The sequence below is a fragment of the Acanthochromis polyacanthus genome, chromosome 22, assembly GCF_021347895.1.
Source record: "Acanthochromis polyacanthus isolate Apoly-LR-REF ecotype Palm Island chromosome 22, KAUST_Apoly_ChrSc, whole genome shotgun sequence".
NCBI classification, from domain to species: Eukaryota; Metazoa; Chordata; class Actinopteri; family Pomacentridae; genus Acanthochromis; species Acanthochromis polyacanthus.
The window spans coordinates 16,320,733-16,344,852 of NC_067134.1; the positions used below are offsets into that span (position 1 = coordinate 16,320,733).

Here is a 24,120-nt window from a genome sequence, read left to right on the forward strand (position 1 = left end):
GTACGATCTGTTCAGAACATGAAATTTTCAACATTGGGAAAATCTGTGTGTGTTTTCAACATAAAAATGCTCAAAATATTGCGTAAGTAGAAGAAATCGGATCAATGTCTCGATAAATGAGTGATATTAATGAGTGAGTGCGAGGTATTTAAATCCTTTGATTTGGTAAAATCCAATCCGACAGCGGAGCCTGAACGCTGCACCAGTGTTAATAAATTGGCACTGCTGCGCATGCGCAATGCCAGTGTTTGCATTCCTCCTCCCTCCGCTGAGACTGACAGCCCGTTAGCTACTGCTGCTCACCGGCAATGAGACAGCAAACACGGACGCCGTAAGATTCACCGAGATGGACTTGGCGAGCACTTTTTATCACTACAAAGACGGATATTATTCACACACCACCGTTTAACTACACCAGACGGTGTGTATTCTCAACTGGGCTCGGTTTTGTTTCGGGGAAAAAGAGACTCTACGGCCGGGAGAGGAATGGATGCGACGACTGCTTTCCTGCGACATACACCGGCCAGCTAAGAGGCTTCACTCTGAAGACCACCTGAATTATTCACACTAATTCCTCTGTGCTTAATTTCGACAGTAATATCCTCTAAATATTCGTAACTGGCAGTGGAAAGGTGTACAAAGTTCAAGAGCAGCGAGGCTAATCGGTGCTGGCGACCCAGCGCAGCTGTTAGCTAACAGCAGCTAGCTGAAATTCGCATTCTTTGTTTATTTTATTTGCCTCTTTAAATACCTGGTTTTAATCTTTCTGAAGTTGGAGTACTACTTGAGCTGAGAGGAGGAATTCTGCCGGTGAGCTAACGTTTCAGCCTGACTACATCTGGGAACGTTTAGCTTGATTTTAAAGGACATAAATCATATGACTTCTCACTTATGGCTCGTTAGTATCGCGGTACTGCAGCTGACCCAGCTAGCTAGCATCTGTGTTAGCTAGTCGGTAGCGCATAACCGTCTGCCACTTCTTGGCCTTGATAACTGCTTCACGGTAGAGATGCACCACCAGGACTTCTCCGGAGACCCGACCGGGACCGGGACCCGAAAAACGTCCTTTCACTACAGGAGGGGAAGCAGCGGGGCGTCTGCCTCCTCTGCAGCCGGTGGCAGTGGAGTAGCCACGGCTGACGACAATCCAACCCAGGCTGGATCTTCCTCTCCCGGACCCCACCACCAACCCCAGTCCCAAGCAGCTGGAGCTCAGGTGAAGAAGAAAAGTGGCTTCCAGATAACAAGTGTCACCTCTGCACAGATAAATGTGAGCGGCAACAACAGTTTAGCAGATGACACAGAGAGCTATGATGACATGGATGAGTCGCACACTGAAGACCTCTCCTCCTCTGATATGCTGGATGTCTCCATGTCCAAGGCCACGGATACAGGTGTGCCGGAGAGAAGCTCATCGGATGAGACGCTGAACAGTCTCCACGGGGTCGACACACCTGGACTTGTGTCTCCCAATGAGCCTCTTCAGCCTCATTCCATCCCTCAGGGGTCCCAGCAGCACACCTCTATGGTCAATGGAACCATGCACCATCATTATTACCCTCAGCAGCACAGCCAGGCCCACCACCATCACTCTGACAGCTTGGGAGGAGGTGAACCATCTTTACCAACTCTTCCCATTGCCCCTTTGGCTACTTCCAGCCCCGCTATAGGTTCCAAAGCTGGGCCCAGCCCATCCCAAAGGCCACCAGTTCTAGATAGCACTAAACTTGCAAGTCAACAAGTAGCCGCTGTTGTTGCTGGGTCAGTCAGTGACCCACATTTACAAGGTAATGTGAACATTTCTAATGTGTCTGCTGTCCCTGCTGCTGCTGTTCCTCCTTTGGGGCCTGCAGGTTTAGACAACACTAATGTGAGTGGGCAAGTAGCTTCTGTTGGAGGAGGAACAGGCCCATCTGCTGCTGCTGCCCCCAACACTCAAACCCAGCACACTCAAACAGCGACCGGCTCTCGTTTCAGGGTGGTCAAACTAGACACTAACTCTGAGCCATTCCGCAAAGGAAGATGGACGTGCACAGAATACTATGAAAAGGAGATTCCTCATCCGACTACATCTGAGGCACCAAAAGCTGCAGATGTGGCTGCAGAGACTGATGCAGGGAATGCTGGGATGAGTCCAAGTGTACCTGCTGCACAGCCGCCTCACACCCTGCAACCCTATCAGCCTCCAAGCCAGGACTACACCAGCCCACAAGCAATGCAGAGCCCACCACAGGGACTCGCTCAGACCGCTCCTCTCACCTATGTTTCTCCCCAGGAGGTTGTTGGTGGAACTCACATGCAGAAACCTGTGGTTTCTGTCACTGTCCCTCCAGCAACATCACAGGTGACACCCCAGGCTGGTGTGAGTCAGCCTGCCCCGGTGGTACCCCAGCAGCTTCCCTATGTGATGGATCCCCACCAGGCTCAGCCCCAAGGAGGTTACCCTGCACCTCAGCTCCATGCGGGGGTCATAGCCCCAGCAAGTGTCAGACAGCCGGATTTTATCCAGCCTACTGCTCCCTTCCAGACACAAGTCCAGCCTCCGCTGCCACATGTTACAACCGGAATCTCCGCAACGCCAGTACCGGGGGTCATGGCGCCACAGCCAGTCAGCATTACCTCCCAGCTGCCCCATCAAGGTCAGGTAGCCCCACCTCCTCAAGCAAGTTTTGCTGCAGGACAGCCGCAGATCCTCCCAGCTCAGCCTCCATCCCAGCCTCACTCACAGCCACAGATCTCAGTCCCCATGCTGCCCACCCATGGGACCCCCTACATGCCTCTGACTGCACTGCAAGCTGACCTACAGCCCCTCCTCACTCCAGGCACAACCCTCACCCATGTCCCTGGAGGAGGGAGCTCCATAAAAGCCTCCCAGTTGGAGGACGCCCAGAAGCTTCTCCTCCAGCACCAGGGCCTGCTGGGTCTGCCCAGGCTCGGGATGGCAGCAGGTGGAGAGGGTTCTGCTGAGGCTGGCAGTGCTGTAGGAACACTGGCCCACATGGGGATGTCAGCGGAGGCTAGCGCCTTCATGGTGGCTGCTGCTGCAGGCCTCAGGACTCAGCATGCTGAAGGAGACGAGGACAGGTGAGGATGGATGATGAAATGTAAATTGTGTTTTAAAGTTCAGGCTGCAGCACAGTTGTTGCTAGAAAATCAGTGAAATGTCTGTCCTGTTTTAAATGGTCAAAACAATCAAGTACTGATTATGGTGTCTCTTCTAACCTGCAACTGAAGCTCTGCTTGTAACAGCATCCTGCCATTGGTTTTCTTGTAACTGCTGAGCAAAAGTTTTATTCATGTTCGCATGTTCAGTGTCACATTTGCTTGATCCTCTGTTCCCTGTGGCCTCTATGGCAACCTTCAGATGTGAAAGACAGCTCACTGGACATTGCTGTGGTAGAACATCAGTGGTTGGCATGGAATCAGAGCAGCTGCTGAGTCACTGAGGGAGCTCGTGACTCAGCAGATGCTCTGCCCTGGTCGACCCCCAACTATCACACATCCACCTCCATTAGCTCGCCACTCTGTGGTTGCATTTTGCCTGTTGTTGTTTCTCACTCTGTCCTTTAGTCGCTCACTCTTTCCACCTTCTTTCCCCCTCTCCCCAAGGGTTTAGTCTTTTATTAGACTCTGGATCTGTTGATTTGTACCACTCAGGGGAACTGGGCAGCAGTTTATTTATATGTACGAGTACTAAATGCTATGTCTCTCAGCTAGTTCTCATGCTCCAAAGTGATCACTGCAGTCACAGGTAGTTTCTAAAAAATGCAAGGTTGGTCTAAATTGAGTCGATGCCCTAGAAAACCTGCCCATGCCCCATTTGAAGTTGCTGTGGAAATGTTTCAGAGTCTGTGCTGCTGCAGAGGCCGAACTGGATCAGAAGTTGTGTTGCATAAATGTGATAAACCGTGGCTGCAGAGAAATGGAGCACTGTTTTGGAAGCAGTCTAGTGTTACCACTGTACTGTCCTGTGTTCTGGTTAAACAGGAGATTCATGTTGTGAGTACAACAATAATGCCTGCAGGGCATGGAGGGAGTTCAACCGACTACTGTCAGCCTCACCAGAGCACCCATGAATGAAATACAAAACGTATTCTTGAAAACTGTAGCTTTATTTATCTGTTGGCAGCAAATGCATAAAAAGAAAAAAGTTTTCCTCAAAAAATATCAGCAGTATAATGGAGACAGCTAAAGACTTGTCAGTAGTTCTACATTGAAATCAACAGTTTGCACTTCGAATGCAATTATGAGCACAGCAGCAGTTTTTTGTGGAGCTCCATGTTTTTAATATTTTCAGCTGTTCACATTGTGTCAGGGATGGAGGGTGCAGTAACTGCTGGCTTCATGTTGATGTAATCTTACTAATATTCAGCTGCACACAGAACAGGACTGTATTCTTTGTGGAGGCTTTTGTCAGCGGTTCATGGCACCAGATAAAGGCTGTATGTGTTTTACATGGCCTCTGCATGCCACCTTCTGTGTGTTTTCTGTCTGCTTTCTTGCTGTGAATTGTCCACTGTGCTGCAGCAGCAGACAGTTTCAGTGCGTGTCTCTGTCTGTAGTCACGTCATGCTGTGATCAGCCTCTGTGTTTCTATTACTGTCACTGCTTTCTTTCTGTCTCCTGTTCTGTTTCTTTCCCTTTTGTCAACCTCTGTTTTCTCTCTCTGTCTCCATTCCTCCGCTGAGCTGCAGTACATCATGTCAGCTGTTTCTTCAGTCCGTTTCTACTCGACACTCAGCTGCTCTTCTCTTGTAAAATGATCGTCTTCTTCCCCTGCTTATGTTTAAAAATCTCATGCCACAGGAAAGTGTGCATGTTTTTTCCCCTAAACACCGGCCATTTTCGCCTGTATTTACTAATGAGGTAGCAGACATGTAAAGGAACAGGAACAGTTTGTGTGGACAAGCAAAGTGACAGAAAACAACTTCATATTGTCAAGTACACCAGTGCAGTATCTTCAGATGCTTGCTTTGTTCAACAAACAATCCCAAACTTATACTAAACCATTTGCAATGATACTATAAAATGAAGAAATTGAGTGTCGTTCAGCTGTTGAATAGGCATGCTGCAGCTGTACGGACTTTGGAAACGCCTGCTGAGACACACCTGTATGCGTGGCTGCCGGCTGGTTCTAAAGCAGAGTTGTGACAGGGTGTGTGTGTGTGTGTGTGTGATTTACAGGATTCTGCTTGCTGCGTTTCACCTGCTCGCTGTCAGTTTTCACATCCGTCAGTGATATGAATCATAAGCTCCTTACGCCTCCTCGGGCAGAATTTCAGCCTGCAGGTCGGTGCCGGTGTAATTTGACGTTTGGATATCGGCCAGCGTCGGTTCACAGTAGAAGGGACAACATGACTGACCTTCACACAGACACACACTTCCAGCAGACTGTGCACCTGTCGCCTGCGTCGTATCCACACACCTTTCTCCCTTAGTGTCAACAACAAAGGTCTGTAGAGAAGCATGGCTTGGAATTCATATTGCATTCCTCGCTTGCGCCTCAGTCATAAAAACAGGCAGACTTTGGAGAAAATAGTTCAATCAGTGAAGCTGTTTTTCACCAGATGAGCACAAAGCGTGACGCTGCAAGTTGTTTGGACTGGAGATGAGAAAGACTGCAGTTAATATGAGCAGTTAATTGTCTTTCTTACTGTACAACATGATGTTGTAATGAGCCTAAACCAAAATTATACCTCATAAATACCTGGGCGTGCAAGATTATACTGATCGCTTTGGTTCAAAGCATTATTCAGACTCGTTGCCATTACTGATGTTTTGTATGATTTCACCTTAACTTTACAGATATACTTCCCAGGTTTTGTGCAAGTAAATGTTTGTCATGTGCTTATATGTTAGAAGACAGATTTTTATAGGCGTTTCACACCCAACTGAACGTCAAAGGTAGCTCATCTGTCACACTGAATTTTATTGCGCCTTTTATCCGAATGACTTCATCCTTTGGAGCCATAAAAATCAGAGGTGCAACCTAATGATTATTTTCCCATAAAACCTGCACGCAGCATTTCTCTCCAACATTCTTTCATAATTTAAATCGCTTTTTTTGTGTGTTTCACTTGCATTTCAATGAAAACCAAATGTCTGGCAGCTTTTGAGTCGGTTTAAACGTCTCTGGAGTCACTGGGTTCGCAGTTTGAATTTAAAGAATGTGAGGTGCTACTCGTAAATCAATCATAACTGCTTCTATCGCAGCCGTGAAAAAGGTAGATAGTCAGAGTCAATGCTCCTTTTGTTGTGCCGGGCAAGGCACGTTAATTTATCAAAAGCGCCTTGTTGTAAAGGGACTGTCTGTTCTGATGTGCTGCCAAGGAGCAGGGTAATATTTTCAAGGTGTAGTTTTACTTTCTGAATGAGAGCTCGTTCCGAACTGTACTTTGAATATGTTCATAAATCATTTTTGAAAGCTTTCATCTTGTCATTTACCGTCTACATTCAGAGCTGGGCCTTGTTTGTTTTCTTGCAAGTAGGAGTTGGTCATTATTATGAGTACTGAAGTTTGAGTGTGCTTTTCTGTTGGAGGCACTTTGTGTAGCGTATTTGTCAAGCTTACTCGTCTTTCTCTGCTTCTGTCAAGTGTTTTGTCCTGTATGTGCACATATTAAGTGTGATTAGAGGATTTGTCTCCTTTAAATGTTTTGTCGTTATGTGACTGAAAGCTGCTCTTTTCCGTGTCGCTTCAGTGTCTGTTGATTGCTGTCATGCATTGTGTGTAGCTCTACCAGCTGTGAGTCATCATTTATGTTCTGTTAATATTGACACACCTGTTTTTAACGGACTCGTCGTCCACAATGGAGCCAGAGGGAGTCCATGACGGCCGAGATGAAATATGCTCGGAGGCATACTCGAAAGGAATGTTTCTGATTTCAAGAACATGCTAGATTATGTAACTCCAGGTGCTGAGGACCCCCAGGGCGTTGCTGAATTGATTGGTTTTGGTCACCCCCATGACTACCCGTGGTTGAAACATTTTCTTGTGAGTCATGCAGTCAAGTTGACACACCCCACGATAAGAATGATAGGTGTTTAGTTTGGACATGACTCGCAAACATGAAAAAGATGAGACTTAATTCGGACTCTAAGACGGTTCTAGTTTAGCCCAGAAGAAAGCAGCTTGGACAGATTTCACTGGTTCTCTTTGTGGTTTGAAAAGTTCAGGCTCTGAGGCCTTGTAATTGAGGCACGGTCAAGAGTTGACTGGAGATGTGCGTGCAGAAGTTTTATTACGAATGTGTTCTTCGTTCACTCATATTAGATCCTACAATACTCCTTTATCATTAAATAGTTTGTGGTCTTTTATCTTTATTTTATTGCTTCAGTTTTATCTGTTGATAAAGGCCTATTTGACAGAGATCCAGTTTAAGTTTATGACAGGCAATATTTTAACCAAAGAAATATGCAAAAAATGAAGACATTTTTATTATGAATTTAGGAAAACCAAGAGTTTTAAAGATTAGAGTTGTCGGGTTTACTTGGACAAAAGTGTGTATTTGTTCCCTGTGAACAAATTATCTCGATGAATACATACACATGCTGTGATTGAAATGTTCCAACATCATTGTCCTAAAATTTGTCATAAATTTACCCTTATTTTAGTTTTTTAATTTGAATTCTTATACCACAGCTTCAAGGCTTATCTGCCCGTCTTCAAAACTTGCAGTTGCAATACTTTAATTGTAAACGGGCTCGTTTCATTGAGTGCAATCTTTTTAAATAGGCTGTTTTGTGAAATGATTAGCTTAGTATTCCTCCTGATTCACTGAGCAGCCTCTTCTCCTGTCTGTCAAAGGCCAATAAATCACTCCTGAAGGTTGCTAAGTAATTTATCTGTCAGTTAGACTTACTGTGGAGTTATGCTTCAGCAGATGTATTCAACGAGCCGTCGTTCTACTCTGCCTTGCTGCTGTGCTGCTGTTTCCCCACAAGGTGGCGGCCTTGACTCATAAATCCTGCCAGCCTGGCCAGCAGTTGTTTATGTAACTGTAACGCGCTTTGAGAATCGGTGACCTAAAATGTGCCTTGCAGCTAAGTGGAAGCCTTCCTGCACGCAATGAATGAATGAATGAATGAATCCCAACCCAATGAGTGGGTTTGGATCTGCGCTTAGTCGAGTACATTAGTAAAGTATACATTCTTGTCGACTGTAATATTTGAAATTGTGCAGTAAGTCTGTGATGTTATTTCTTGATTGGAAAGCACTTTGGGCCATTGTTGTTTTTTATGTGTTGTATAACTAATGTTGACTGGACTTATAGTCATAAGCTGGTGTATCATGTCCCATCAGCTGCCCAGCAGTGCAGCGACTGATAGTATATATTCTCAGGCATGTTTTGATCGCGTTTGTAGGTCTGGATGAATCCACTCCTCCTTTGGACAACAGCTTGTCAGCATGACTAATAAAATCTTATTCTGGAAGCCCTTCGGAGTGTCGCACTGCAAAAGATTTCATATAAAGTTTCACTTGGAAGTCAGTCGGTTGGTTAAATCATCTTGAGATGAACATGTGCTGTTTTTGTGTTTCATCACAGTTACATTGTTATTCTTTTTGTTCAGATTATTCTGTGGTTTCAATATGATGATTATAATATGGTACGGCGGGTTTTCTCAATCTATATAATTATATATTGATGTAATCGTCCGAAAATCATTCAAGAATGGAAATATTGGTTGCCGCTGACTTGCCTTGGAGTCTTTGTCTAGTTTTTGTACTTTTTTTGCTCACTGTGGCTCATTTTTCTCTGAATATTAAATCCTGCACCTCTGTGGAAACAGAACAATCATGAAGGAGAGAGAACCCAAAAGTGTCTTTCATAGATGGATGGATGGATACTACATTAATCGAGAGGGAAATTCTCATTCAAATTGTTTTGTACAGTATGACAGTTACATAAAGCAGTAAATCATAAAAAACAGCTGCAAGTTTAATTTCTTTGATTACTTTTTACAAAGATTTTTTTTAAATTCAAGTGTTCTAGACACCTTAATATTTACATTCTTGATTAGTTTCATACTAGCCGCCTATCTGCTGTCTAAACACAGCCTGCAGTTCAGCCCAGGTTCCCTAAAAAAGTCCCTGAATTTTTGTAACATCACTGTAACTCGAAGCAGAGTCAGTAAAGACTCATTTTTTTTGTTTTGTTTTGTACAGAATCTGGTGAAGCAAGCCGGCAAATTATTAGAACAAGAAAAGCACTCTTTGTGGCAGAAATCACGACACGAAACAATGTGGCCATTTAGACAGATGTACCCTCAAACAAAATAACCTTGCACGAAATAGGCGTGTGTTATGCACTGCCAAAATCTAATCACTTGGTCCTTGTGTCATTTCTGACCTTCCCTGAAAATTTCATCCACATCTGTTAGTCCATTTTTGAGGAATTTTGTCCACAGACAAACGTACACCGATCGTCACATAACTCCACCACGTTCCTTGGCAGAGTAATGAAGTTATATCGATGAAATATCACTATTTTAAGCTTAGATTTAGTGGCACATCACGGATGACTAGTTTAAGAATCTGATGATTGCTTTGGTTATACAGGCTCAAATAAATGGTGTCATTTTGGTGATTTTTTGTTTAAGGATCTCATTCATTAAGGGTCAATCAATGTGTTTTGTGTTTTTAGGGCTGATACACAAAAATGCTGAATATCAGATCTGATAAATGCCCAGTCAAATTATCTGTTCATTTTCAACTACTCTGTGGATCATTTTGTAGATTCATTCTGCCATCAGTCTGCATGTGACTAGTCCAGTTTTATTATTTATGCATGCATGTATCACGTGCGGATTTGTCTGACAGTCATATTTGATATGTATTTATCCTACTTGAGGTGACATTGGAGGAGCGATGTATTCAGACTTTACTGTCATCCCTGAAACTGCATCTTGATGTGTGTGAAGTTCAGAACTGAATCTGCTCAGTCAGTGTTTTGGTCGGGGGGTTTTTGGGCAGAGCCGAGCAGCCGAGTGTCACGTTTTCTGGCCTTCTGCTTTTACATGCAGCACTGCATGTTCTCATCGAGAGTCACAGGGCGGAGAGGAGCTAATATGCGTCCATGCATGTCTGTCTGCTGTTCAGAGTTGGCAGTGTTTATGAGTTCAGCCGTCAAGGTGGTTTATGGACAGTTTGTGTAACGGTCGGCGTTTACAGGAGACATGCCAAGCTGCTTTACACAGAGGGAAAAGTACGAGCTAAGAAGCAGCATTTCTGATTTTTAATTCCTGGAGTCACAAATCACTCTTCTGACACCTGTAATGTTGTCTTCACTTTCTGTCACTTCACTGCTTCTCCCTCGGGCTTTTCTCACAGCAACCTTTTCCGAACGCACATCAACATAACAGGAGAAAAGTGACGAAGCTTCACGTCCTGTAATTGAACTTGAGGTGCCGAAATGCCTAACATCGGCAGCAGCTGTGAGCGGTTTTACTTAATAAGGAGAGACAGGTGTAAAAAAAAAAAAAAGTACTGTATGCTCACTTACTTCCACTGTAATTTCATCTTCTTGGAAACTGCTTCATTTTGCTTTTTTTTTGAGTGTCTGGAGGTTTTAAAAAGTCGTGAAGTTTTTTGCGTTTTGTTGCCCAAATGTAGGCCTGTAGAACATCAGAAATCTTGTGTTTAAATCACAAAAATTAAACTTTTTTTTTCTTGCCTCCTCACAAAATACTTGTATATCCAGTCACAGCCTGTCCTGGGATGTTTTGCAGGCAGGTTTTTTTTGTGTGTGTGTAGAGTTTTAATCCACATCAACACACTTCAAGCTGAACAACTGAAAATTCTGTTCTTCATAAAAATCTTCTTAAAGTTCAGTATTTTTGGTTTCGTTTATGATGGTAATCTGAATATCTTTAGGGTGTGACAAAACAAGGCATTTGAAGAGCTTCCGCAAACACTTTTCACTGTTTTCTGACGTTTTATTGACCAAAACAACTAACTGATTAATTGAGAAACCGGAGGGAAGATTGTTCGACAATGAAAATAATAGTACCGTAAGATGGAGTCATAATCAAACCTGTAGTAATCATAGTCAGCTCAGAGGTGCTGAAGAATTAATTTCATTGTTTATCTGGGGCATTTTTGCTTTAATTTGGCTAATTATATAATCAGAAGTTATTGCTGTACACTGCTGGGAAGTATTTCTGCTTTGCTGTCATACTTGGACACTCCAGAATGGCTGTAAAACGTGTATTGGATTGCATTGATGTTAGCTGGTCGGCACACACACCAATAAAACATCTCACGTTACTCAAGTTTTTGTCTCGAAATAAACTTGAAGACGAAGCCCTCTGCTAGTAGTAGTTTGAGACAGCTGTGTTTTTGTGGACGCTGCATATTTACGGTCAGCATGGCTTGTGACCAAAGCAAAATATCAAAGTAAAAGTTTCTGTCAGTGCTTTCCAGACTTGTCTCATGCTTCCCCGCCCACCCCGCCCCAGGAGATGAGATGGATATTAAGGTAATGCGATGCTCTGTTATCGTTACCCTCCACCTGCTCCCAGAGGCCAGTGCTGTCCAGCTTCTTTTTTAGATGTCTTCTGAAGCAAAATTTCAAACTCGCACACTCAGTAACCTGACCACTGTAGTACTGACTCAAGAAAAACATTTACACCCCCCCCCCCCCCGAAAATGACACTTCCTGGTAAAGCACAGACTTTAGGGCAAAGAGTAATACAAATAATTCTGCGTGAAGCCAGTTCTGGCTGTGCGGCGTCGTAGCCCGGGCTGTTCCCACTGTAACGCATTCACATCCCCACGTGAAGCCGACACGCTGCAGAGAGCCTCGAGCGAAGTTTCTCAACCGCTGCTGGGAAGATCCTCGCTGTTGATGTTCCGACTGTCAACTCTCTCGCCGTGTTTTCGTTGACAGCGAGCGCCCTCAGACCCTTAAACCTAACACAGTGCAGGTCCATGTGACTGTGGTGAGGAGCGTGGCGTCATGTGACGTTTCTCTGTAGTCGGTGTGTGTGTACTGGTTGTGTAATATTTGGTTTTATAATATGTGTTCAATCGCACGGATTACAGTAAGCGAAGGAGAAGTTGTTTTTGTGTGGAGAAAAAGCAACTGCAACTACAAGTATATGCTTTTTCCAGAATTACACTTCGCCTTGTGTGTATATATATATATATATATATATATATATGCTATTTTGCACTATTTGACACCTGAATTTATATTTATTTTGCTTATTTCTATCTATATATCTTTCTATCATGTGTCATATATATATTTCTTGTGTGTTTTTATTCTTTATTCTTATTATTCTTATTGTTTTGGTCTGAAGCAAGTCCACAATGCCTTTTTACTGCACATTATGCTTTGCTTAATTGTGTTTGTGATAAATGAAGGTCTTGAATGTAGATTGTAGTTGGTTTAAGATGGATTCATTGGAAACTGTTATCGGTATCTTATGGCCTCATTCTAAATTGCGAGGATGTGCTGCTTAGTTTGTTGCAGCAGTAAGCCAAATAGCTAGGTTTTAAACAAAATAAGGAATTTGTTGGCTTCATTTTTGACATATCAACTGAAATATTAATAATCTGCAGATTATGAGGCGATTAAAGCACTTTGTCGTTGTGGTCTTTACACATGCATTATGGCATCTCCTCAAGGGCTGTAATTTATCTGTTTTCCGTTATTTTCTCAGTAATCGATCAGTTGTTTGGTTTATAAAATGGTGAGAAATGTCAATCCGTGTTTCCCACAAATGTCCTTTTTTTGTCCACTATCCGAGTAAGTAGTTTAATTGAATGTTTGACAAATCCAATCTCCTCCTGGGACTGTTTTCTACATCACCTTTCTTTCAAAAGTGGATGCTGAAAATGCTCTGTTATTTTTGTCCGTCTTAAAAACCTTGTAGTGGGTGACGAATGCAGTCGCTCATCCATCATGTCTGCACGATCACTGAGCGGGTGGAGATGTCGGGGCTCAGCCAGCGTCTTCTCCCTCTTTCATGGCCCATATGGCTCTGAGGCTGGTTATGTAAGGCATTGCGTGCACGGCAGAGACTGATTCATTTACGCTCCAGAGAGCTTCCGCCCTCAGTCTGCGATGCCCCGAGACCTGTTAGAGTTTTGGGGCGTTGCTGCTCTTTGTTTTGTTTGTGCGAACATCAAGGGAGATTGTCCTCAGATGGTAAAAAGTAGATGCATTTTGTTGGAGGAAATAATTGCATGTTGCAGCTACAGATTCAGCTGTGCGAGTGTTCCTATTTTATCTTCCAATTTTGGGAAAAGTAAAAGCACGCTCCCTTAGCTTGAGTGAAGCGTGTGTTTATGCAGTTGCGCATTGGTTCTGTGCCGAGTAAAGGCCAGAGTTAAAAAGCCTGCCAAACCAGTTTTCGCCAGTCTGCAAACATAGACACAAACAGGATGCAAGGACGCATGCAGACGCACACACAAGCTCCCAGCTGCTTGAAGGGGGAAGTGATGCGGAAGGAGGCAGGCGAATCACAGCGCAGCGTGCAAGCCGACGGAGGAAAAAGAAAACACAGGAATGCAGGGGAAAATATAGAAGCAGGGTAATACAAAACGAAAGTCAGTATCAAAGTGTGTGACCAAACGGTTCAGTTTCACCTCCTGTCGAGATGCATTAGTGAGTCTTCAGAGTTGTTGATGGCTTCCAGTTGTGTTGTGGCTTTTGTGGAGATGACTTTCATGAATGATCCCTAATTGCTTTGCGATGTGATCAAACCCTTTCCTATTTTCATATAAGTCTGGATCTGTCTCTGGACCACACACTGCAGCTTGACTGATGGCTCCACAAGAGCTCAGCGCTGCTTTCTGTCAAACCACACAATAAAGTGTGGTTGAAGTGTTACTTACACTCAGCTGGACGTCTTTGTGAGCCACAGAAAGACGTCACAGAAAGGGAGGTAAAAGTGGGGAAGCCATGACTGTACAGCAGTTACACCGTTGGTTAGCTACTGTTAGTTTTCTGAACATAATGCCATGAAAGCTCCCTTCAGTTTTTCTCTTCTTCTAGATACTTAACAGAGCTTCTTATCTGAGTATACGTCTCCTTATTTTAGCTGCTAATGTATAAAAACGTGTGAATTTGGCATTTCAGCTGCTCAGTTTTGAAGCTCGGTCGCTAAAACTGCCAGACTGGATGTGAGACAGGTGGTGTCACTTTTCTCAAACACACTTCACTGCTTCCTAACTATATGGGAAGCACCATTTGTTCTGTGTTTTCCCCACATTGATCTGATGCCACACCATGACTCCACATCCACCCTTATGTAAGCTCCTCAGGGTGTGGCAGAGATGTGCTTCACCCCCATCTTCTCTTGTGCTCAGGACTGCTTGAAAAGTGCTTTTTGAGAAGGTGAGAGTTGCAGTTTAACGTGGTACGTTCACGGTATTTTAGGATCGATGGAGATGCTGAACACCATGTTGATGGGTGTCTTGTTAAAAGCTTAAGAGAGTTAAAATGAGCTCTGCCAGTTGTTTTATCCACAGCATGGCAAGGTTCAGAGCTCATTACCTAACTAATTCAGTCTAATAGCTTGGCTGAGCATCAACAAGGTAGCTCGGCCAGGAAAGAAGCTTTTAATTAGCCATTATGATGCTTTCAGCTCTCCATCAGGGTTATGACATTATATCTGCTCTGCCTGTTTGTTGTTCTGCCATCTACAAAGTGTGGTATCGATGTACGCTTAGCTTTGCATAGTGGTTAGGTAATATATGGGTCAGGCTTCTCTACAGGCAACATACACAAGCTTTGGAAGAATGCGGATACATAATGAATGAAAGCGTCCCATCTGTGATGTCACGACACTGAGGTCTGTCATCATTGGCTGAGCCGAGTCTTTTGCACGATCAACGATTGGCTGAAATCAGCTGTGCCCTCATCGGTGAAGGCTTCCTCGAGACCAGTTTTGAGCCTTTTGTTCCAGGCGAGCATGCGTACACCGACCCTGCCCAGCAAGTACACAATATGCAGATCTATAGAGTACGAGGAGTTTCCAAATGAGAAACGTTTTGGTTAGAACTGATCAGTGGTTTTTTTAAGAGGTCGCAGAAATCACAAGTTGACAAAATGAGTCCAACTTCAGCGCTTCGGTGCTCTTTGTTTCCGGTCACTGACTGCTTCTGGGATTAGTGACTCTTACAGTGAAGGGAAGAATAGAAGACGTGACCTTTACCTAATGAGGTTAATAATTTCACTGCATGTGTTGAGCTGAAACCCACCAACTAACTCTCTGAGTGCGCCCCTCACCGCCATTTTGTGATCCCCACCACTGTGCGCCATCTTCGACCAGAGGTCCTCTTCGTTCTCCGCTTTTCCTCGACTCCTTAACCGAGGCCGTTTTCTTTACTGCTGACCTGTGTGAGTGTTTGTGAGCATTTTGTGTTTGGTATCAGCTCTTTGTCTGATGTGCTGTTGTGTTTTGATGGTCTTTGTTCAGACTGTGGTGTGGGAGCCGCGTGGAGGTACACGTGAGGCGTTCAGACCCATACTGGGAGTGTGTGCATCCACTGATGAGGGCTGACAGGACGGCTAAAGGCTCCCCTGGTTCAACGTACACATCCTCCTCTGGATAACTGAAGGAGGGAGGCACTGTGAGGGATGCAGCAGGTGGATGATGGAGCTGTAGAGCGGTGAAGCTCCACTGTTTTCACCTCAGACCGGATGTTGCCGGAGCGATGCGAAAGAGCTGTGGGCGGCAGTGAGCGTGCTAGGAGGGTGTGTGGTCAAAAGTAGCTCATCCTATTGGACGGATCACCCTAATCTCTGCTGACACTTTACATAACAACAAAGAGGGGGAGGCGACACGGCTCCTTATGCGGTGACATCAGCGCCTGCCCTCCTATGTCTCCTCTCCACGCACCCAATCATCTTCGAGTCTATATGTGATTCAGGCTTAGTAAGGGTTCAATCAGGAGGACTTAGCACAGCCAAGCGCGCTCCCGTTGTACACAAACACTCCCTCTCCCGTCCCCGACCTCACAGCTCCATCCTGGGCTCCACCGTCGGTCAGGCTCCCCGATGTGAAGCTCCCCCAGCCGAAGGGAGCAGGGGGTCGGGGGCAAAGGGCACAGGTCAGGAGAACGGAGGAGGAGCAGGGGTGTTTGTTTTCGGTGGGGCGGGTTTGTTTTGAGCCTGAGAGCATCAATGAGAGAGAAGGGGCTGGCCGGGGCAGGAGCAGCGCAGGGCAGGGACGCCATGGCCCTGAAGCTGCTCTTCTGGGAGCTGGAGAAGCATCTGAAGAGGTAAACGCTGGCTGTGGTGTTGTCCTGGGGTTGGCGGTGGCTGTGGCGGGCAGCCTGGGGGGTTACACAGGGTCGCAACAAGGGGCTTTGTCGTGATGTGTCGTGTGTGATTGTTGATGTCGTGGTGGCGTCGAGTTGCGGGAAAAAACAAAACAAAACATGGAGCTGAGCGTGTGAATGCGTTACCCTCCTCTACCTGCAACGAGGAACCACCTGAGCATGTTCAGACTGCTGCTCTGCTGCCTGCAACGCTGTTCGAGGACGCAGTGTTCTTGCTCCTGCACATGCATGTCTGAGAGGGTCAAAGCGTGATTGGTCAGTGCTCGTTCACATGGCGAGTTTCTTTATCATGCCTGCATTCTGTGCAATATTTCCCTCCAGTTTCAGCCGCCAGATATCAACCCAAGTAGAATCCCAAACCCAATAAACCAAAATGTGTACATCTGTCCAACCTACAAAAACACAATATTTCCTACAGTTGAAGTACCTTTGTTTCGCACCCAACACCTGATTTCTCTTGGGTGCCTGCAACTTCTTTTTAACATTTGCATAAGCATTTATCCCGACAACATGTCACGCTGCTGCCTTCGAAGACGAACAAAAAAAGCAGAAGTCGCTACAAACGTTATTTTCCAGTTCTCTAAAATCACTCCATCACTTCAGAGTTCCCTCGACTTTCCACCTGCAGTCAGTGACGGAGCTGGAGGAAGTAAAACACAAAGAAACTCGCTGGTTACAAGCTCTGTCTGCTCATCAGATGAGTTTCTGGTCTCCAAACTTACCCCCAAACTGACTCACAGTCCACTTCCCCTCAGTAAATAGAACCAGTCAGACATAACACAGCTTAAGGTGCTTAAAGCAGGACAGGAGCTGCAGTCCGAGATCACACTGCTGCTGTTTCAGGATTTAAATAATTACTGAATCTCTTCCATGTCCTGTGAAGGTCAATGAAAGCAGTCAGAGGTCAATGAGCTCAAACTGCTTTAGCCTTTGTGTAACAGTTCGACTTTCCGTCTCGTTATCTTGACCACACTTGTTTACACTCGACGTACTTCCCCTTTGTTTGCGTGCTGATTATACAAACTGTTTCCGTAGTGATGACATCAGACCACACCATTCATTTACCTTAACTGATAAGTAATCTGAGCAAAGAATTGATCTGATCAGCCGCTGGAGGAATTTCTACGCTCCTGAGTCAATCAAAAACAGTTGAAAATCTATTTTGTAATAAATCTGGACCTGATTCAGGTTTACAGGGGATCAATCGATCATATAACTGGTTATGTAAGGAACTAAAAGCACTAAAATTCCTTACATAAAGGCTGCAATTCACTGTTATCAATTCATCTCTATACAGTTTATTGTCATAGAAAATGAAGACATCAACTAAATATAGCTCAGTAGTTTCCTCTACAGTTGAAACAATGCTTTAATTTTATAACTGTTTCACAAAAACTCATTTACTCAACATAATTTCCTTCATATATCATGTATAAATACTTAATCATTTCTGTTTTCAGCTTTGCAATGTGAGGATTTGCTGCTTTTCTCTTTTTATATGACATTAAACAGAAAATCTTTGAGTTCGGGACAAAACCAGACATTTAAAGGCGTCTTTATCTCGGAGTTTCATTTGCTGCGTGACATTTTATCGAATAAATGCTCATTAATAAAAATTAATTGTACGTGAAGCGATTCTGGAAACAATCATTAGTTGCTGTGCTAGTTCCCTTTCCTCACTTTAGCTGTTTTCCAACATCCCATTTCATGTTTCATTGTCCTCTTGCATAATAATGTGGCTACAACAAATATAATGCCTGATTTTCAAGCTGAGTTAGTCGGAACTTATGCGTTTTATTGGTATTATCATCTCGTAATCAAACAAATAACACAATCATTATGTTTAGCATTTCTTTTCATGATCATTGCATCTGATTTTTGATAACTTGTTGATGATTTAAGCCATAAAATGTCAGTAAATGGCAAAGATGACATCTTCAAACAGAGTATGACAGAAATGTGTCGACAGGAGAAACATCAGTGTTCAGAAGTTCTGCCTGATAATTAAATGAGTAATTTATTGATGTTTCTCAGGGCAACTAGCAATTCTTTTCCTTATCAATTAAAGTTCCCTATTCTCACATTTGCAGTTTTTCTTTATTGTGCTATTGCAGTATTATACTACAGTAACACATGGGATTTCTTTGTTTTAAGTTGCCGTTTTTAACCATATCCTCTATCAATCTGGAAAAGCACAGTTGCTGCAAGTAATATCGCGCAAAATGTTCGTTATTTAAACTGTAAAATGCCAGTAAATAGTGAAAGTGATGCTTTGAAACAGTCCAAAAGCTCAAAGAAATGAAGTAAAATAAAACTGAGGAAAAGAGCAACACATCGTCCCATTTGAGCACCTGAAACCAAGTAAACACTTGTTTATCAATACTTCATTGACTACGTAGTAAATAATCAAAACACATGGATCAGGAAAATGCCGTTCCATTATCATTTCCTCTACTGAAATGTTAATCTTGATGATAATTTTTTGTTTACTGACATTATAAAATGCCAGGTAAAGTCTTGAAACAGGCCAAAAGCCCAAATAATTCAATGAAATGATATAAAACTGATGAAAGTAACAACATACCATCATATTCAGCAGCTGAAACCGAAAATTCTCATTATTATCATGCTGTAAAAGTGTGATTCCTTTGTTTTAAGCTGTTTAAGTCACCTTTTTTAATTTTACCATCTAAGATACAAGAACACAAGAGTTCTACAGGAAAAATGATTTCATCCTTTTTTCACTATTTGGTCGTAATTTGTTGACTATTTAAGCGATAAAATGTGTCTTCAAACAAAGGAATGATATGAAACTGAAAGGAACAGCATCACATCACATAACAGCAACAGTTGAGTAGCTTTCAGTTTAAATGTTTTATAAACTAAATATTAAATCATAACAATAAATGTCACATTGATTGATGAGGAAAATAATACAAACCCCCTATTCTCACGTTTGCTACTATGCTTTATTATGCTGCTATAACAAAAGCGAATCCTTTGTTTCCAGCTGAGTTAGTCGCCATTCATTCTTTGTTTTTGTTGCATTTTACTGTCTCAGAATCTGGAAAAGGATGCTGTGATTGCAACTATTACGACTTTTCCTGATCATTGAAGCCACGAAACAGTCCAAAAGCCCAAAGTTATTTAAAAAAATCATTGAAAACTGAAGAAAGGAGCCTGATATCATCACAGTGAGGGAACTGAAACTGGGAATTGTTTTACATTGTCCCTGTGGACTGACTCGTTATCTATCAGGAGAGCTGAGACACTTTGTGAATAATTTGCACCGACGCCTCCTCGCGAATAGAAAAACATGAGGGTGGTCCTGATTGAGAGCAGAGAACAGGATGTTCACATTTAGATAGCTAAACACAACAGAGCTGCTGAGGTTCAATCTCCTCCTAACGTTAGTGATTATTTGTGTTGGACTCTTTAGGTCAGTTTTCACCCAGTTTTACCTCAGAGGGTCAACTGCTGGGAATCTGATCAAACTATGAATCACATTAGTGTGGAACCAACAGGGGGAGGTGTTGGCTCACTTTCCTCCCAGATTTGAGCAAAAACCTCAATAGAGCTGCATTTTATGTTAAATTTAAGAGCAAAATGTAATAACTGTGCGTGTAAAAGTGATAAAAGTGCTGCTAAGTCGCTCGTTTTGCGTCTAAATGCAGTGATGTGGATGCTCTAACAGGCAGCAGGTACAGAGATGCTGCAGGTTTTATTCCAATGAGCCACCTTCAAGTCCAATCAGGCGCCAGCGCCGTGCATAAATTATGCTAATGAGCTACCGCGCTCGGCCAATCGCAGGCCTGCTGGCGCTGTTTTCCTGCATGGATTATCCAGAGGAGCCGAGGCGAGTCGAGCCGCAGCCGCTGCTTCAGTCTTTGTGTCGCTAGTCCGGCTGCGAGCAGCAGCGACCGCGGCGCTCAATAATGCGCCATTTTTCTACTTTTCTACCGCTGGACGTGCAGTTTGTGCGGCCGGTGACTCGCCCGCGGGGGTTTTAAGGGGCGGGAGGGCATGAATTCTCAGTGCTACACGGTGGCGATGGACCTGGGCGTTTGTCAGCTGAGGAATTTCTCCATTTCGTTTCTGTCCTCCGTGCTAGGGAAGGAGAGCGCATCGGTGCGAGTCGACAATAGGTAGGCTTCCTGCGCACAGAGCTGCTCCCGACTGGTTGCCGAGCGGGGATTTATTCAATAATAACCAGTTTCTCTCCAATCATAACAGCATCGTGAGGAGAACCGTAATGTTACATCATTCAGGGCTCTGATGTGCGTGTCTCTGTTTGCTTGCAGCTCTTCTGGCGCCAGTGTCGTGGCCATCGACAACAAGATAGAACAAGCCATGGTAAGATTCTGTTGCGTTGCTGCTGTTATGTAACCTCACTCACCAGCTCCTGATCATTGTGCTGCATTGAACTGGACACACAAAGCTGCTGGATGCACGAATGAAAGGATGAATGAATGAGGTGACTTTTCGCTTGCGCCAAAAAGCAACATCTCCCCGCATTTCTGCACCTGCTGGACCGGTGACCCTGCATCTAGTTGGCAGCTCGATGTGGGCCAAGCTCAGGTTCACACGCCCCCCCACCTCCCCTGGTTCTCATGCATATACATCCCCCCGCTCTCCCCCCTTGTCTCCCCCTGTCCGTCCTGTGTTGCTAGGCAAGCAGCAGCCTCCCCTCGGCGCGGTATAAATAACTCCGCCGGTGATTGGCTCCTCCCATCCCGGTGCAGAACATTTTGTTCCCTCGCTGCTGCTGCGTTCAGAGGAGGAGGAGGGAGGCAGGCAGGGGCGGGTCTACTGAAGAGGGGATGCTCAGATTATTAATCCACCTTTCAGCAGGCTGCTGCTGCTCGGGCATCATCACAGGATTACAGATGTTTCTCTAAAATAATGATTTAAATCCAGCTTTTTCTCAGGAGTTCATGTTGCGAACATTTTCCTCCCAGAGCCATGACGCAAACATGGCCTTTTTTTTTTTTAGCCTCTAGTGTTACTTTTTTCCCGCAGATGTGTCATTTTTGGAGTTATAGAAAGAAGTGTCAGATTGAGTTCCACTTTTTGAAACCCCACGGTGCTTTTCTGCCTCTGTTCAGCCCACCTAATAAAACAATCCTCTTCCCTCAAAAAAAAAAAAAAAACCCAACCCCTGATAATCAGCTGACAGTGACGTAGGACGGGAAAGCAGCACATCCTCACATGTAGGAACAAACATGCCAACACGGTTACATAAATGAAGCGATGAATTCAGACACCTCTGATTCCAGCTTCTTCAAATGTGTCTGTTTTATGCTTTCTGTCCTCATTTATGATGCTAAACTGAAAGTGTTTGGGTGGAGGAGAACACAAGATATTTGTCATCATTAATGGACATTTTTTGACATTTTACAGACCAAACAACTGATTGATTAATTGAGAAAATAATCCAATGAAACTAGCTGCAGCTGTCTTGTTGCTAACCCTCAAATTAATCATCTTGTCTAACCAACAGTCCAAAAACATTATTTGTTGTGAGAGAAAAGTGTTGAAGCTGGAAGTAGCAGGATGTGAAAGTTGTTGTGATTTCAGTTCAAAGTTTAGAAATGAAAAGTGAAGCAGCTTTGTGTTGTGTAACGAGCAGTCGGTATGAGGAAGCCGGTGTGTGAGAGCAGACGAGCAGCGGCTGAATTATTCATGTGGCGTCTCTTTGTGTTCAGGACCTGGTGAAGAGCCACCTGATGTACGCGGTGCGCGAGGAGGTGGAGGTGCTGAAGGAGCAGATCAAGGAGCTGATCGAGCGCAACACTCAGCTGGAGCAGGAGAACAACCTGCTCAAGAACCTGGCCAGCCCCGAGCAGATGGCCCAGTTCCAGGCCCAGGTCCAGACCGGCGGCTCCCCGACCGGCGCCGCCCAGCCTCCGGTCCCGGGCGGAACCACGCAAGCCCTCCCCTCCTCACAGAACTCCGGCTCGTCTGCGTAACACAGAAAAGCTGCACGTCGGAGAGCCTGATGACGGACAGAGGGGACGGGAGGAAGAAGATGAGAGGAGGAGGAAGGAGGAGTGTCGCCATACTGTGAACGGACTCTACGCCACCGTCTGAGGAGCCGCACCGAACCGGCCGACGAGAAACAACCTTCTTTTTGTTGCACATTTTATTTAACCGAGAAGACTTTGGAGTTGCACCGGTGTGTGAATGTGAGAATGACTGCGCGTCTGCTTCGTCGTTTATTACTGCTTCAGACAATCGTGGTCGTCGTGGTGATGACGAGGAGGAAAGACGGAGCCGACCAATTGGAGGCTCTCGTCTGATCCCCCTCGCGGTGTGCCATCGTCTCGCCTCTCCCCTCCTCACCTCAACCATGCATCAGTCTTTTAATCGTTTCTTTTCTCCCCCCAACGTGCACTTAGTTTAAAGCGGACGGACTTTTTAAAGGAAGATTCGTGCAAGCCCATCTGGAATGGGAGCTTCCTGGATCTTTATCCTCGCAGCATCCGAACAGGACAAGGAGGGCGCCGCAGAGGGGGGGTGTCATGAAATAATTATGAAACGTGAATTAGCTGCGAATCGTTGTTCACTCTGAGAACTCGGTGTTCTGCCGTCCCACCCTGAACTCCTCACGTCTTACCCGGATGGAGCATTAAAACATTTATGCAGGGAATCAATGTTTTCTAGGGAGGTTTGTTTTGTTTTGTTTGGTTTTTTTTTGGTCTGTTTTTTGCTCTTCTTGATGTAATAATGTCCTGTAAAAAAATAAATAACAGAATTAAATTAGGACATGACTGTTTCTAGGTAGTGAACTTTGTACAGATTTAAAAATTTCCAATTCAACTCTGCCAAGTGCCTGGTTTCTAACCATAGATACATATATCCAAGCTGGTTTTTTTTTTAGTTGTATCTGTGTTTTCTATATCTATATATATATCTATGGTTTGCCAGGTTTTAACTACCAGTGATGTCAGTACTCAGGGTGGGAACAGAAGAGGAAGTTTTACCTCGACACTAAAGATGCTGTCTCTCCTGCAGTGACACACGGCCTCGTACTGTATGTGAATCCACTCGCTCCAACGATCTGGACTGTTTGTACCATTTTTGGGGACGTGTGTTGTCTTCTTTTTTTTTTTTTTTTTTTTTTAAATAATCATTTTTTTTCCTTTTATTTTTATTTTTTTGGTCTTTTTTGTACAGCCACGTGTTTTGAGTTGCTCGTAGTGCAACTGGAGCGCCGAACACAATAATATGACACGCTTGGTGACTTAAAGAAAGGATAAAAAAAGCAAGAGAAGGAAAATGCAGAAGTATGTGGATGTTTTGTGCATGTTCCTCAGCCCATCACAAATGTGACGTTACAATTGCACTAGACAGTTGCACCTCAAATAAAAACAAAAAAGCAAAAATGCTGGACTGTTTGGTTTTTCTTCTTTACACATGTGGTAAAAAGTTGATAAATTGCCATGAAGTGTTGATTTGAGTCGTTAAATGGAAGCAAAAACGCAGCTTGACCTCCTCTAAAACAGAGATGAAGGCGCTCATTCAGTCCCAGTCGAAAGCCTCAGTGCACATGCGCAGTAGCTTCCCGCAGTGGATCCATACGTGGCCCCTCATTGGTCACATATGAGCGAGCCCCTGTCACCGGCAGCCTATGGAGGCTCCGCCCACCGCCCGCTCACGTGTTCCTCCACACTGGCGGCAACATAGATATATACATGGGCGGCAAGACACGCGGACGGGAGCGCGCACAAGGAATATAGGACGACGTCATGTGACGAGCCTGGAGGCTTGACATTGGAAACGTGCAGATTTAGACTTTATTTATTCACACTTTTAAAGATGTTTGA

The 24,120-nt window shown here is 44.3% G+C and overlaps 1 protein-coding gene across 2 annotated transcripts; it reads left to right on the forward strand.

Annotated features, from left to right (window-relative positions):
• Positions 1-254: 254 nt before the first annotated feature.
• zgc:65895 (uncharacterized protein LOC393546 homolog) lies at positions 255-23,681 on the forward strand. Of its 2 annotated transcripts, none has more exons than XM_022210065.2 (3): positions 255-3,084; positions 20,596-20,647; positions 22,000-23,681. In XM_022210065.2, the coding sequence occupies exons 1-3, from the start codon at positions 1,010-1,012 to the stop codon at positions 22,261-22,263; spliced, it is 2,391 nt and encodes a 796-aa protein (XP_022065757.1). In that variant the 5' UTR covers positions 255-1,009; the 3' UTR covers positions 22,264-23,681. The 2 variants fall into 2 exon arrangements, with proteins under 2 accessions (XP_022065757.1, XP_022065758.1); XM_022210066.2 differs by lacking the exon at positions 255-3,084 and adding an exon at positions 20,133-20,439.
• The last annotated feature ends 439 nt before the right edge of the window (positions 23,682-24,120 follow it).